This window comes from Poromitra crassiceps, assembly GCF_964638095.1.
Source record: "Poromitra crassiceps genome assembly, chromosome: 4".
NCBI lineage: Eukaryota > Metazoa > Chordata > Actinopteri > Beryciformes > Melamphaidae > Poromitra > Poromitra crassiceps.
The window spans coordinates 47031944-47048692 of NC_139626.1; the positions used below are offsets into that span (position 1 = coordinate 47031944).

General features: G+C 43.5%; 1 protein-coding gene and 1 long non-coding RNA gene across 2 annotated transcripts; both read left to right on the forward strand.

Annotated features, from left to right (window-relative positions):
* Positions 1–8297: 8297 nt before the first annotated feature.
* On the forward strand, positions 8298–12160 carry LOC310775817 (uncharacterized protein; the record flags this gene model as incomplete). The annotated part of the gene is made up of 5 exons (XM_083635946.1): positions 8298–8685; positions 9791–9999; positions 10503–10651; positions 11035–11277; positions 12106–12160. 5 exons carry the CDS (start codon positions 8298–8300, stop codon positions 12158–12160), a joined length of 1044 nt encoding a protein of 347 aa, XP_083492072.1.
* A 655-nt stretch (positions 12161–12815) lies between these two features.
* LOC310775479 lies at positions 12816–16532 on the forward strand. Its single transcript, XR_014552673.1, has 3 exons — positions 12816–12871; positions 15989–16064; positions 16431–16532. It is a non-coding gene; the product is annotated as an uncharacterized lncRNA (long non-coding RNA).
* Positions 16533–16749: the final 217 nt, after the last annotated feature.

Genomic DNA, 16749 nt, shown 5'->3' on the forward strand with positions numbered 1-16749 from the left:
AGAGGCTACCCATGACAATTCTGGACAACACGTGAAAAAATACAGGAGAGGCGCTTGTGACTCGGCTCCAGGTTCGGCATGCAAAAGGCGTGCGGTGTGATCGCAAAAGCGTGTAACAGGTTCACGCCCAGCTCGGCGTAGGCGTGGGTTGAGGCAAGGCAAGGCGTAGGTTGTCTGTGTGAAAGAAGCCTTAGGGTCTGGGGGAGGTTAGGTTTAGGCGCTGGGGGAGGTTATGTTTAGGCGTGGGGACTGGGAGAGCTTAGCTCCAGCCGGTCCACACCGACACGCTGCACGCCGCCTCGCTCAGCTGGTTCTGCTTGTGGGCTATCGGCATTGTGGCCTGTCGGCACATAGATGCGGCACCGTACACGGCGAATCATGATCATCTTGTATCCGTTTAGCCGCTGGTGTAAAAAAATTAAATATCTTGCTCTGCTCGCTCTGTCGTTTCATTGTTGTTACGAGTCGGGCAGTCGGCATGTAACTAACCAGTAATACGTTTCAGTCTAAACTCAGGTGGGCGCCCACCCCCCACCCACCCCCACCTCCCGGCGCACGCACATTGTAAAGTGTAAACAATGAAGTGTGTATTGTGGGACTGTGTAGCCTATTGTGTTTCAAATCGCATCAGCTGAGCTATCATTGGGAGCGGATGAGTGACACACAGGCGCTTGGCTCAACCGGGGCTCAACTCTGTGTAGCCTATTGTGTCTCTTCAAATCGCATCGCTTGGCTCAACTCGTATATCAGGTAGCAGGTTAAAAAAAACGCACAGCTTGAAAAGTACCCGGGCCGCGGCCCACCTGGCCCGGGCGGTTCCGCAATCCCTGTCACACACAGGTGAGTCCTAGTCTAGATAAACACACAGATGCCATTGTTTTTGTGCAGCACCACTTCCTTGAGACATCACTCTTGTCAGTTTTGCATAACTTAAACCACCAACGATACTTTGGAGTTTGCACAGAAGGATTCAGGTTACATTCTTCCCCCTTGTCCACCTCTGAGAGCAGTTCATAATTAAGGTCAAATGAATATTACAAAGAAATATAAACATTTGTTTGGTGCACAACATTGTACCAATTTGAGACTGGACCCAGTAGGAATAAGAACTTGTCTTGTACAGTACCACCGAACTCAAACCAAATACTTGGGCCTTACCAAAATGTTAAATTTAAAAGGTTAGAGCAAGAGATGTTATTCTGGCACCTGAGCAGAATAACATCTCAACATGGATGCCAGCCTTTACATTCTGTGTTCTGCTTCGTAGTCTTGGCCTTGATGGTCTCAGCGATGTGGATCAGAGTGACTATGGCTCTGATGAGAGACTGCCATGTTGAGAACCTTTCAAATCACTGAGAGCCCAGGTTTGTGATGATACATTCTAGATTCAAGATTCAAGATTTTTATTGTCACTCCGTAGTACAAGTATCACGTGTGAAATTCTTGTGCTGTAGACTCCGTTTACAACACAAAATAACAGGGCATATAGGTGCAGGAAAACAAGAGAAACAACAAGCAATAAGGCAGTAAAGTGATAAGACGACAGTGACATATTCACTGCACATAGGTGCAAATGGCATGGACACTTAAACATACTTAAACATAATTAACATTCTGTTTGCACAGGTGGAAATAGCATATACTTTTCTCACATGCTGTGATGTGAGATCGAACTTCTACATCCAAAGACTTTTGCTATGTGGGTACTCTGGGTACTGATGTTGTGTAATTGTTCTTCCTTCTGTTGAAATGAACTTTAAACTTGAAATACCTTACGAGTCAATAACTCTCAATAGAACAGCTTGGTCATGTTTACCAGGAAATGTACCAGATCTGTTCATTACTATCCTTAAAAGACAAACGGAAACATTGAATCTTTTGGCAACCTAAACACACAGGTGAGTCCAAATAAACACACAGATGCCATTGTTTTTGTGCAGTACCACTTCCTTGAGACATCACTCTTGTCACTCACTTTTGCGTAACTTAAACTGCCAGCAAAACCAATTCTCTCGATTTCAGACTGCAGGCCAACTGATACTTTGGAGTTTCCACGGAAGGATTCAGGTTACATTCTTCCCCCTTGTCCACCTCTGAGAGCAGTTCATAATTAAGGTCAAATGAATATTACAAAGAAATATAAGCATTTGTTTGGTGCAGAACATTGTAACAATTTGAGACCGGACCCAGTAGGAATAAGAACTTGTCTTGTACAGTACCACCTAACTCAAACCGAATACTTGGGCCTTACCAAAATGTTAAATTTAAAAGGTTAGAGCAAGAGATGTTATTCTGGCACCTGAGCACGTAGCGAGGCACACATCACCAGATAGCTGAACACTCTTGACTGAAGTAGCACTATGTAGATTCAATGATGAAGGAGCATAAAGCGGTTATCAACGTGCACTTGTACGTCCATTTATTGAAGACATAGCACAGTAGATGACTACAAAACATTCTATTCAAATTATTTTTTTGTAAAGTGCTTATACGTAAGCTTCTCATTGTGTGCTTCAAGTAAAGAAAAACAACTCTGAACACTTCAGTTTTTAGGTATTTACATGTATTCTACAGTCCACCACTACGGACACTATCGTAAAGTAGTCACTGTTGAGATGCTGTGAATGAACATGGCTGACAGTTAGAAGAGTTAAGATGGCTGCTACAATGAAATTTGAGTTGCCCCAATCACATCTTTACAGATACATACAAATTCGACATTATGTTCAATCCTAGATTCATGACTTTGAAGTTCTCCCAGATGAATATGCCTTTTTTGATGTTTTGCTAAGCCCCCTCACTCCAAGTATCTTTGTTTTGTTATCAAGTATTATTTCAGTTCTTTAACAAAGTACAAAAACAAGCATAGAGGAAGCGAAAAATAAAAAAATAAAGAAGAAAGAAATAACCAACAAATAGCGCAAAGCTCCGTTCCATATCCAGTGTCCCCCACAGTCAAGCAAGTCCCATACTCTTATATTATAAGAGTTCCGGGCCCATTATAACAGTGGCTCCTGAGCCTGGGAGTAGGCTAATCCCTGGAGAGAGCGAGGACAGAACTCAAAAATCAAAGTCCGAATCGACGGCTCCACCAAAGTCACAGACACAACCGTGATGTCATCAGTGAGTGACATAATTTTTATTTTTTAATTTTATATATAGGTATATGTATGCAGTGTGGCATCGGAAGATGATATAGCACAGATTTTATCATGTTAAACGCACTGCATTTTTATAGTGCTTTTCTCATCTAGCGACCTCTCAAAGAACTTTACAACACGTGCCAACATTCACACATGGCTGCAAGCCATCAGTATGAAAATTCATAAGAAACCGCAACATATTTGGTTGACAGAGGTTGTGAGATCATTTTCCACGCCCTGTGTTGGCTGTGTATAAAAAGCAAAGAGCGGGACACCTGCAGCATCCAGCATCAGTCATCTGACAGGTGAGTTTCAAACACTCTGATACACAGGTGTCCATTTATTGACTTGTTACTTTGACTGAACAGCTGCTGCTGACAATGCTCTGATTTTTACTGTATTCCAGATTTGAAGTTCGACAGGAGAGAGCCTTCATCATGACTCCAGTTCTCCCCATCCTCCTTCTGTCATTGATGAGCAGGACAGTCTTCTCCGCTCCTCCGGTAAGCTTGACCCTCTGACCACTCAGCCTGGTCACCAGAATAAAACATTGACATTGTACATTTCTGCAATCCACGGATACATAGAATGTCAACGATTGTGAACCAAAAAAATCATGTTTCTAGATACATGTATATCAACGTTATAATATAACCAAGGGGTATTCCATCAAGCCGGCTAAAGGAAAAGCCTGGCTCATTTCGATAAGCCTTGTTCATTTAAGAGAGCATTCCGTTCCATCTACCTCTGCTTATCTGACATTCTCAATCCCAGCTCAGCTCTGAACTAGCATGTCTTCTCAATAAGCCTGGCTCATTTTCTGTTCCATCATCCTGGCTTATTCATGTATCCCTTACCATGGTTACTGAGTGGGGATTCCCTCATATCATGTAATAAAATAAAATAAAATTAAACTAATGAAAATAATGTCTCACTGTCTCCAAAATCAATCAATCTCACATTCACTCCCATTTATTTTAATTTCATCCATTAAAAGATAAAATATAAATACATTTTTGTTTATTTAAACCCAATTCAAAGTAAGTTAAAATAAGTTAAAAGTCAGTTAATTCAAAGTAAGTTAAAAGGCTCTGAATGCCATGTTTTAGACACGTAAAAGGTAAATGGTAAATGGCCTGCATTTATCCAAAGCGCTTTACAGTCAGTAGGTACATTCACCCATTCACACACCGATGGCGGCAGGTTACCACGCAGGGTGCTGGCACACCAACGGGAGCAATTTGGGGTTCAGTGTCTTGCCCAAGGACACTTCGACATGCAGACTGGAGGAGCCGGCAATCCAACCGCCGACCTCTTTTATCCAAAGCGATTAGTGGACGACCCGCTCTACACACGCCCCATCAAAGGCCGATGCTTTGTTTAAAATTCACATTGAGATTATATCCTGGTTTGCAGAGTGCAGACATGTCAAATGTCAATGTTTCATTCTGGCGAGTGAGTTGCATCACAGGTTCACTGGGTTTTCAGATGTCATCACATATTATGTCATCACACATGATGTCAACACACATGTGTATCTGCTACACTGCAGCTGTCATATCTGATGTCATCACACATGTGTATCTGCTGCACTGCAGCTGTCATATCTGATGTCATGACTAAACAAATGGTTTCAATGCTTTGTGCTGCAGGATGCAACTAGTGATGACGATCCAGGTGAGTTGAACAAACAGATATCAGAGATTTTTCATTTTCCTGTTTGTCCAGTCAATCTGTGGTCCGACCCAGAACAAATTGCAATTAGTAATCATTCAAGGTTTTATGTGATTCCTAGTTTCTACAAATGTTACTCTATTCCTTTTCAGAAGTCTTAGCTGACATAGACAATGAGGCCATTTACACCTGGCATTAACATGCATTTTCTGCCATCAGATTGCAATCAGATTGTGCTTGACCACATTAGCCTGATTTAATTTACACTTGGCATGAACATGCGTTTTGGGTGATCAGATTGGAATCTGATGGCAATTTGATCACACAAAATGGGTGTCCTCTCAATCCGCATACAGTTGCTGTATCCAGATTGAGAGGACACATTGCATATACACTTGTGTTCAATGTGTACACAAGTGGATCATCAAGTGGTCAAGCACAATCTGATTGCAATCTGATGGCAGAAAACGCATGTTAATGCCAGGTGTAAATGGCCTCTAAGTTGCACAGTTGATTGTTTGTTGACAAAATGTGCTATTGTAAGTCACTTTGGATGAAGGTGTCGGCTTAATGATGTAATGCAACGTAATATATGTGCACTTTGGGGGGTACCCTTACCCCTGGTTCGAGTTATAGCCAGAGAGCTATAGGGTCCCCCTACATTTATTTCCTCAAATTGTGGCCGTTTGAAGCCAGATTAAGAGGAATATCTCATTTTAAATTAACATTAGGTTTAGACTGTTGTGTGATGATGTCATTATTCATCGCAGCGCAGAGTAAAATTCCTTTTGGATATGTCATTACGCACAGCCTTGCCACGCCAGGACATCAAATTCTGCTGCTAAAATTGGGTATTAGCAGATAATTCAGTGAGGCAATCAACTATAACTCACTGAGAAACTTTTATCACATCGCAAAGAGGGAAATGAATTGAGAAAACTTGTTGGACAATGCACATAGGCTATTAGCGGAGGGTATTAATGTAGTGCATGTAGGGAGGATAAGCCGCCCTTATTTTTTTAGAAGAGATGGGGGACTTTATATAATATATATATTTTTTTTTATAAAATTTTAATCAAATGTGTTTTTTCTTAATAAAATGCATGGTATTCATGTGCTTCGACAGTGACACCTGTAGGGCACTGATGGAGCGGCATGCAGACATAGTCTGTGCCCCACTGGCACTGTCCCCCGCTGTCTGTCATGCCCTCAGGGGTACACTAGAATAACATTACCCCTGAGGGCGTTTCATTTCCTTGGTCATTTATCTCATCTCTATGATTGGTTGAAAAACAAATGCAATTCACAGGGAACAGTGAAGCCTCAACAGCCCTCACCAATCACTACCAATCAATTAATTTATTGAACCGTATTGGTTGTTGATTGGATAGATCGGTAAGATTGACATTGTATTGTCCAATGATGAATGAGTCTCTCAACACTGAATCCAGCTCACTAATAGGAAGTGAGGACATCAAAATTCCACTTTGCTGTGATGACCTGACAGTAATCTATAGATTTACATGACAGTAGCAGCATATTATATTTTCCCCTTCTTCTTTTTATTTATTTTTTATCAAGCAGTAAGTTAGCTCACAAGCCAGACAGTCGTTGCATTGCATTACGCGAGCCAACACGAGTTTAGAGCCGGCGGCCGCGGTACGCGCGGAGGCTGAAATCTCCGCAAACACTGGGATATATGCAACGTCTCGGCTGCATGCGGTTACACTGTCTTTACGACAGCTAATGTCACCAGTAGTAGTGGAGTGGTTTTGATTTATTTATTCATCAAATCTTTTACTGACAAACTAACTGTAAATAGCTTACTTTTTTTTTAGGTGCATTGCATTGCATGATTTGTCATTTGCATGTAACCTATTGTTTTTGTTCTCTCAATTTCCATTGGAAAAACGATTGGAAATTCACAAATGCATGTATCAAACTGTTGTCATGTATCAAACTGTTGTCATGTATCAAACTGTTGTCATGTATCAAACTGTTCTTGCACTTTTCACAGAAACACTGGTCCTCAGCTGTGATGAATGTCACGACCAGGCCAGCTGTATGACTGTGGAGCACACGTCCAGTGGCCGGGCTTTCTCTTGTGTCTGTAAGAACGGCTTCGAAGGCGACGGTCTCGCCTGTTACCAGAGGTGGGACCAAGTCATTGTTTTGTCTCAGGTCTTTGCACTCAAGCCCAAGTCAAGTCTCGAGTCCTACATTTTGAGATTTGAGTCCTAAGCAAGTCATCCCTGTCTGTAATTTTCAATCTGCATGCTTTATTGCAATTCGTTTTTTTTTACCACAGTTTTTGTATGCAAATGAAATTATCTTTGGCATATTTGGTGGCGCTCAGTAACGTAACATTAATTCTTCATGGTTCTCTCCTGCGACTTGATTGGATACTATTAGATTGGTTGAAACAAATTCGATCTGGGAACTGAAGTGTTGAAGTGCTGGGAATGAATAGTGGTTAATGTTAGTTGATTCAGGAAATGAACTGATTTGATTTGTGGCACACTTTTTAAATAATATTATTTTTATTCTCAAGTTCAAATCATGTGATGAGTTCACACCTCTGCCTGTTACAGTGCAAAGCTCTGCCGTGACTCCGCCTCCTGCTGCGGCCGTGGTTACAGCTGGTCTCCAGAGAGCGGCTGTGTGGACGTAGATGAATGCTCGCTCCCTGCTCCACCCTGCAGCCCCCCCCACCTCTGTTACAACACGCCTGGCTCCTTCCAATGCCTGCTGCCTCCCTCCAAAGTCAGATCCACCAGATCGGTTCAGTTCTCCTGCGAGGGCAGGTCTTGTCCATTAGGCACAGACTGCATCTATGTCAATGGGGCCCTCCGCTGTGTAGACCCGTGTGACCACTACAGTGCACTGAATGACGCCTGGCGTGCAACAGATTACGATTACAGAGATGATAACATATATTGGCGGTGTGACAACAGCGCTAACTGGCAAGGCTGGTATCGCCTGTACCTGGGGCGAAGCAGTGCTCGTATACCAGAGAGCTGTGTGGCTGAATACATGTGTGGAACCCACATTCCTCTATGGATAACAGAGCCTCATCCCACACTTTCAGATGAGATTGTACAACGCAGCGTCTGCGGCCAGTGGAGCCATGGCGGCGACTGCTGCAACTATTCCCCATCTCCTATCCATGTCAAATACTGTTCTGGACACTACTATGTCTACAAGCTTGTGGCGCCAGGAGTTTGCGCTTTAGCTTACTGTGCAGGTATCAACCCAATGCAAATATTTACCTAATAATTTTAATGTTACAAGAAAATGCATCATATCTATTCCATATCCAAAACCACTGTAGAAATTGTTCTCACTCTGAACTGTATGAACACTTGTCAACTGTGAGGCATTAATTGTTGCACTGCTTGTTTTTCATTTTGAATAGAAGTGGATCTTACACCTCCCCCACCTCCAACAACAACAACTTCCTCACCTCCAACAACAACAACAATGCCAACGACTTCACGACCACCGGCCACTCCCAGCAGCACGGCAGCAGCAGCAGACAACAGCACAGCGGCGGAGGGGCAGGTCCGCCTGGCTGATGGGGGGAACAGCTCGTGCTCTGGCAGAGTGGAGGTCTTCCACCAGGGACAGTGGGGGACGGTGTGTGATGGTGACTGGGACCTGCTTGATGGCCAGGTGGTGTGTAGACAGCTGGGCTGTGGCAGGGTCCTGGCAGCCCCACAGAGAGCACGTTTTGGACAAGGCACAGGGCCCGTCTGGCTCGGTGATGTCAGGTGCTCAGGTGGAGAATCAAAGCTCACGGAGTGCAGCCACCAACGGTTTGGATCCCACAACTGCAGTCACCAAGAGGATGCTGGTGTTGTCTGTGAAGGTAAATACAAGCTGCACAAATTACTGTTGTCTCCCGACAGGAGGCCCAACCTAGCTTGCCTCAACAGGTTTCAAAAGATAGGCTAGTGGTGAATAGACTCGTCCTGCTGCTTTCTACTCCCTATTGTTTCCCCTGACGCTTTCAGTTATATTCTATAAGTGACCTACAATAAAAGACAACATAAAAAGCCCCATTAGTTAATGACAGCTCTATTTTCAAATGAGTGCAAGTTGATGTGGTTGCAGGAAATTAGTTATGGGGATGGAGAGGTCTCTGAGAGAGCGATCTTTCCACCGGGAGGAAGAATAGCTCTCGTCTTCTCAAGATGTGGGCAGACATCCAGGCACTGATGTCTTTGAGACGTGTGGAGATGCAGGAACAAGACCAAAGGACAGAGAAGAATTGATAAGGGTAGTGAGGAAGATGTCGGTGGAGATGGTTTGGAGAAGGGAGGAAGGGATAAGATCAAGAGGGCAAGAGGTGGCTCGGTTAGACCTGACATGTTTAAGGACATCTTCAGGGGCGAGGGGAGAGAAGGAAGCAAGCCCAGGGACAGGGGGCAGGGAAGCAGGTTTGGAGTAAGAAATAGTGTTGTTAGTGGCTGGATGATGGAAGGAAGAGCTGATTTCATCCACCTTCTTAGCAAAGTAGGTGACAAAATGATCAGCTGAGAGGGAAGGAGGAGAGAAGGTGTAAAACAGTTTACTGAGTTGGAGGCAGAAGACTGGATTTCAGAGATGAAGAAGGAAGTATTTGCTGTCGACACAGCAGATGTGAAGTTGGAGAGGAGGAGGTGGTCAGAGATTCAGACAGCCAGCAGGAGGAGAGGATCAAGCAGGTTTAGTTTTGAAGGAAGAGAAAAAGTTGAGCTCTAACCAACTGCAACCAGATTCCAACCAAAAAGTGTTCCACTGACCAAGAGGGACCAGCAGATACAGTAGCTCCTTGCAGACAAAATGTACACAAAATATACACAAAATAAATACTGTAAGTCAGTGTTTAAGGATCTGCTGTCACTTTTGTCTGACTTTGGTCTCACTTATCATATTTTCCTGTTTCTCTCCCACTCCCCCTTTCTTTGTTGACCTCATATGTCTGTTTGTAGTGCCGCGCCCTGCACTGCAGGGTGCTCAGGTGGTGTGTGGACGTGAGCGGCTCCAGATAGCTGTGTCTGTGGCTGAGCTGGCGTCTTCTGACCTGAACGCGCTCTCCGCTCACCTGGCAGACATCCGCTGCTCCAACGCCAGCGTGCAACACGGGAAGGCGTGGTATGGAGTGGAGCGCCAGGCGGGCGTGTGTGGAAACACTCTGACGGTGAAGATCTGACCACTACCTGCTATCTGAGTGTTTTGGAAGCCTGTTCTGTTCTGTTCTGTTCTATCCTGCCAGGTTGGGCAACAGTGAGGTTACAGTTACGCACTAGATTAACCATATGATTTATGGCATTCTAATGTATTTTAATTGTATTGTTTATTCCTGCAGCGTTCATTATTACAACTACTAATATTGATCCTCATAGGGAAGCTTTTCACTCACTCGCCTGCAGGGAGGTCAGAGTTCAGGGTTATAAATAAATAAATAAATAAATAAATAAATAACTTTTGGTCTCTATAGCTAATTTCACCATTCATGACACCTGGATGGGGGGCAGTTTATACAGTCTATGGCTGCAAAAAAGTGCATTTGTATTGACTGTAATGGCAAATCCTACTCAGGTTTCTCTAAACAACACTTGGCCACCCTGCTGCTTGTGGCCGAGTCTCTAGCTGACCCGATCCTTTAGTTAACTGATCATTCAATCCACCTCTGTGTTTCAGACCAACAGCAGCCATGTGATCTACTCCAACAGTTTATTTGTCTACTCTGTAAACCTGTCCTGGGCCCTCCCTGTCAGAGTCCCCTTCTCCTGTGCCTATCCCCTGCACAGCAACACCAGCCTGGATGTGGCTGTCAGACCCTACCTGCTGTAAGAAGTATTTTCTCATTTCTGTTCATGACTGTGACGACACACTTTAAAATACTCAGTGGTGGAAAGAGCCTACTCGAATATCCTACTACTCAAATAGAAGTACTGTTACTTTGTTGATATTATGATACTGGTGTAAAAGCCTACTTAAAAGTAAAAAGTAGCTCTGCATACAAAATGTACTCAGAGGAAAGTTACATTTGAGAAAACAGAATAGTTTTAGGTCTGATCTTTCAAAATAAAGTGCACAAACAAAGTAAAACCAGATTATTACTCCGCCAAGGAGTTTATGTTTTTGGTGGCGTTTGTTTGTTAGCAGGACTGTCCATCTGCCACTAACTAATTAAAAAAATAAATTTTTAAGTCTTGTGTTTTCTTGGCAGCCTCTCAGGTGGTGTTTCTGGCTCGGGTACCAAAGCCAGCGCCTCCATGTCTCTGTTCCGGACCTCGGGCTACACCGAGCCATACCCGCCCGGCCGGGTCTCTCTGCCCCTGGGTGACCCGCTGTACGTGGGTGTGTCCGTGGACGAAAGCGACCCCAGCTTTGTGGTCGTCCTGGAGGACTGCTATGCCACTCACTCCTCCAACCCTGACGATCCTATCAGATACTCTCTCATTCACAACAAGTATGTCTCCCTCTCAAAGCCCCATTATGTAACTTTTTTAACCTTAATATAACAGCTTTTTAATCCTTTTGATGGCACAGTGACTTTAGGGTTATTTGGAGCTATTCTTTTGAGTGAATCAGGACAAGCAGAAACAGTCAAATAAGGCTGATATCTGAACCTACAAACAGGGAAGTGTAGCATTTAGATGTGGGCGCAGTTTCCCCAATTAGAAAAACTACAGAATGGGGCTTTGGGAATGGGACACATAATTTGTCCAAAAAGGTCAAGCTCAAATGTCTGCCTTTTTGCTGCGATCATTGAGTCCAAATGGTGTTTGTCTCCAAAACCCAACACAAAGACCAACCCACATATCCGGCGGCTCCATGTCACACACTGATTTCAGTGGGTGGGAGGACTAGCCTTGACAGACAACTCCTTCCACCAATCAGCATGGGCAACTATGACGCGTTCCTAACTGGCCCGGTTCAGAGCCGTATAGATAGAAGAGTCCCGACATCTCCATTCACTCCAATGGACCAGTTTTTTACTCTCAAGAGTTCCAGAAAGTAAGGTCCTGGATTAAGCAGCACTGTCGAGTTGCAGAAAAATACACAGTTTATGTTGTACTCTGAAAGGGTTTTCCCCCCTTGAATCAAATTGTACTATATCAGCTTTATTTTAGCATGCAAAAGTAGCGCGAGACCCATTCCTGGCTGTTCATTGGCTAATGAGTCTCGCATTTTGGTCCTCCGCTGACGCCACTCTCTCTCTCTAGAGGACACTAGCCCGGTTATATCATCAACTAGGACACAGTCCCTGATTGGTCTGGTTACATTGTCATTTCAGCAAGCTGATGAGGTCACATGATCAGGATGGTTTTAACGAGGGTATCTTTCTATGAGGCAACAGTACTACAAGATACTTTACAAGATACTTTAACCACTGATTGATAAAATACTTCTCATGAATGCTCCTGAACACATCATCAGTGATGTAACCTCGGATCATGTTTGTGCCCAAAGAGAATGGAAAAGTGATGATGTCTGTCTGTATGCCTGTCTGTCTGTCTGTCTGTATGCCTGTCTGCCTGTCTGTCTGTATGCCTGTCTGTCTGTCTGTCTGTCTGTCTGTCTGTCTGTATGCATGTCTGTATGCCTGTCTGTCTGTCTGTATGCCTGTCTGTCTGTCTGTCTGTCTGTCTGTCTGTCTGTATGCCTGTCTGTCTGTCTGTCTGTCTGTATGCCTGTCTGTCTGTCTGTCTGCCTGTCTGTCTGTATGCCTGTCTGTCTGTCTGTATGCCTGTCTGTCTGTATGCCTGTCTGTCTGTCTGTCTGTCTGTCTGTCTGTCTGTATGCCTGTCTGTCTGTCTGTCTGTCTGTCTGTCTGTCTGTCTGTCTGTATGTATGCCTGTCTGTCTGTATGCCTGCCTGTCTGTCTGTCTGTCTGCAGGTGTCCCAGTGACAATCAACAAGTGAGAGTGGATGAGAGTGGCTCCTCCTCCCGTGCTCGTTTTTCTGTCCTGCTCTTCCTGTTCGATGGGGGAGAGGACCGAGACGTCTTTCTGCACTGCAGCCTCAGCATGTGTGAGCGCAACAGTGCCCCCTGCACCCCGGTGAGTCACACAGCCTGGTCTCGCTTGGCCAAACTATCTCCACACTTCACTAGCGCAGTAGCGCTGGAGAGAGTCTGGCACAACCTACGCTCATTCTGGTATAGGGGAAAAAACACACTGCCTTGTTTACATTTCTTTAAACCAATCACAATCATCTTGGGCGAGGCTAAGCCCAGTGACGGTGTCCTTGCAAAATAGCATTTGGGGTGACTTGTTTTGGAAGCAAATGTCTACATCCCTGCATAAGAAAATAGCACATAAAAGAGTAGTCTGTAGCCTGCATTGTGTTGAGAGTCCTGGCAGCAACCCATGTTAAGTGCTTGCCCAGTGGTGGAGCGGCACCGACATCCCACTTCCAAAGGGCACACGCTAACCACTACGCATGCCCGTAGCTACCATTGAGCACACCGAGGTCATGACCTCGGTATTAAAAAATAAATAAAAAATGCAACAATTTGCTTCCTCTCTGTGTGCTATATAGAAGGAAGAGACATAGCTCACCACAACGTTCACATTTTGCATTGGGGCTAGATTGGGGCTAGAGTTAGGAGACAGTTCTATTGAAGTGAATGGGTAGCCTAAGTAACTACCCTGTAAGTGATGTTTGTGTAGATGGGCCATTGTATTTAATTGAGCAGTATTCTGCCATGTGTAGCACTGTAGACATTTACAGATAACTAGGACCAGGGTCTAGGTTCAGATGAGCAGTATTAACTAGGGATAAACCAGGAAAAATGGACCACAGACCAGGGGATAAGTTTGAACTGCCGGCTTATTTATAGAAACATTTAGTAGTAGACATACATATAGATTGGTACCACAAACACATTTAACAGACACAGGAATTAGAATGAAATCCCCTTGAAACCAAAAGCCAAAGTAAAAGATATGCAAATGTCCCTTCTTATCTCAGTTTAGTTTGATTTAAACCTATTTGAGTTTAAGAGATAATTTCCACTTATCCTTTAAGTTGTTATTTAGTTCCCTTTGAGGTATAACTCAATTTCAAGTTCTTTTCTCAGTTAGGCCTATTTTAGTCTACTTTAGTTGTAGTTTTCAGTAATACAACCCATTGGCATTACCCATTCAACATAAAATAAATTGGAAAATAAAATACCACTGTGAATACAGTATCAAAATCAAAACTCGAAATAGTCAGATCTGTTATGATCAATAACTCAAATATCACTCTTAGGTGTGTTCTCAGTCCTTGTTAAATCCTGTACCAGTCCGATGAACTTCACTGCGTGTTGCAGCACGATACGGAATGTTTTAATCCTACCTCGATCCAGGTAGATGATGAATCAAGAGTCCTTATCCTTGGAAGTGGTCTTGCAGCAGAAGACGTCCGTCCAATGCGATCTCTCCTATGGGTGGCTCGCCATCTGGTTTCCCCAGCTCAGTGTGCCAACACCAAGCAACCGATCCCCACAATAAACCTGGCCAAATCCTTCTTCAAACTCAACACTAAAACAGGAATCCAGTAAGGTGACAGCAGGTGAACACGAAATCTTCCAAAAACGGGCAAAAATAAAGGTTTACAGTTCCTCAAACTTGCTTCTTTTGTCTTAATTTCTCTTCTCCAACATTAAATTTGCGATGGCTCTCTTCCTTGTCAAAGTGCATCTCTGACGCAAGAAAGACGCAGCTTTACTTTTCCTCTCTCTCTCTCTAGCAAGCAGCGCTATCGCCACTCTGATTGGCTGTTCACCATTTCACTAGTTAAAGGAACAGTACGCAAAGTAAATGATAAAATAACAATGTAACTAATATTGTGACTTCACATTGATTAACCTAATATTAATTTGCTTCAAAGTTAACCTTGGTTACAGTAAGTGATGTTTGTGTAGATGGGCCATTGTATTTAATTGAGCAGTATTCTGCCATGTGACCTGCTGTATGCAGAATATATATATGGGGAGACATTTATTTTTTGTATCATTGTAAAGCAACAGCACAGTAAAACGATATTAATCTAACATGATGTCTGTAGTTCTTTATAGATCTACCCTAGCATTTTACTTTAAAATATACAACGTTTTCTAACCGGGGGGGGGAAAGCCCCCCCTGGACCCCCATGCCACGTTAAAATGACCTCGGTATTTCTCTCGGTATTTCTTAAACCCTGGCTACGGGCCTTGGCGGAGCTGGTTAACAGGCCTTTATACTAGGAGTTTAACCAAATTACTCGCTACCACTCGCATACTCGCATTCATTCGGTAACACATAAACTTGCCATTTTAAGCATGTAGGTTGCTAACTCGCAGGTTGTTGTTTTCTACATAGCGACACGTACTTTGAAAACACGGCGATACCGGGAGCAGAAGGGGAACCTGAAATGGACAATGGCAGAGTTTATACCGGCAGCCTACTGCGTTTGAGTCAGACTACACTCAGCCTGGCCGCCAGAATAAAATGTTGACATGTTACATTTCTGCAATCCATGGATGGAGTGTCGTGAACCTTTGTGAACCAATACGCGTCATATCAACATTTCTAGATATATCATGTAAATAACGCTATTGTAACGGTAGTCAGTTGTGCTGTGCAGTGAATAAACCTCTCAGACTCGAGGGATGGTCTAGTGACTGATGCTAGAGCCCGTGGGTTTTAGCCTCCTTGCTAGAGCGTCCGCCTCCAATGCCGTAGGTTCCTGGTTCAATTCCCATGCTGCGGGGGGGCTTCACAACGTGGGTTTCAATGGCACAGTGGAATGTCGGGGTGGTGGATATGCGTACGCCTTTTACACCGGGGTTCGTGTCCCAGCATGTTCAAAGTCTGCATTTCAACCACAAGTCACATTTAATGTTGTTATTTAACCCAAACCCTAAGCTTAACCAAGTTGTTTTACGTGCCATAACCCAAGTTATCATTTGCGCAACATTATCAAATGAATGCTGTGATGTTTTCAATTTTTAACTGACATTTTCAAATTGATGTTGGAAACACTCCTGTGATTGGAGGACTTGTTGAAATATAATAAATATAATATTATTTGGTTCAGAAAGTTAATATTGAACATATCAGTGGTTTGCAGAATTGTAACATGCCAATGTTTTATTTTGTGGCCTAGGTTGGTTTGTGTTAACACCCCCCCCCCCCCCCCCCCCCTCACAGGTTTGCTCCAGAAGGGGGCGTCGCTCTGTTTCCACATCTGCACCCATCAAGCCCCTCACCATCGGACCAATCACCTGTGAGTATGAAACACAGCCTGCTATAGAGAATCACAGGAATGAGTCCGGGTTCGTCAGCAAAAAAGTGAATGGGGTTTTAGAATGGGGATTTCACTTAAATGCATCAAATAAGGTATGTGGTTATAATGCATTCAAGTGAAATCCCCATTCTAAAACCCCATTCACTTTTGCACTGAAGAACCAAATGGCGGCAATTTCTGGATAAAGCCTACAAAAATACGTCATCTCTATTGTTCAGGGTTGATGTCTCGGTATTGTCTGTAGTAACCATAACATTTCTTTCTTTCTTTCTTTCTTTCTTTCTTTCTTTCTTTCTTTCTTTCTTTCTTTCTTTCTTTCTTTCTTTCTTTCTTCTGGATCTTTAGGGGAAAAGCCACTCGAGTGAGCCAGCAGACAATCACATCCCACTTTGTATTGATATTATTTTGATCTAATTTTCTTTTGATTCATATTATAAACACTTTGCTACCTGTACGAGGACCACAATGGAAACAAGTCCTGGACTTTATTGTGTTTAATTCCTCGACAATTTTAATACTGGTGTATGGGTTTTATCTATTCATTGTGTATTTCTTAACATCTGTCATGAATGAATTCATTCATTTATTATAAGACGACAGAAAATGTAAAAAAACTGGGATGACCTGAGTAAAGACAGGCTCCAAAAAACCCAAAACAAACTAA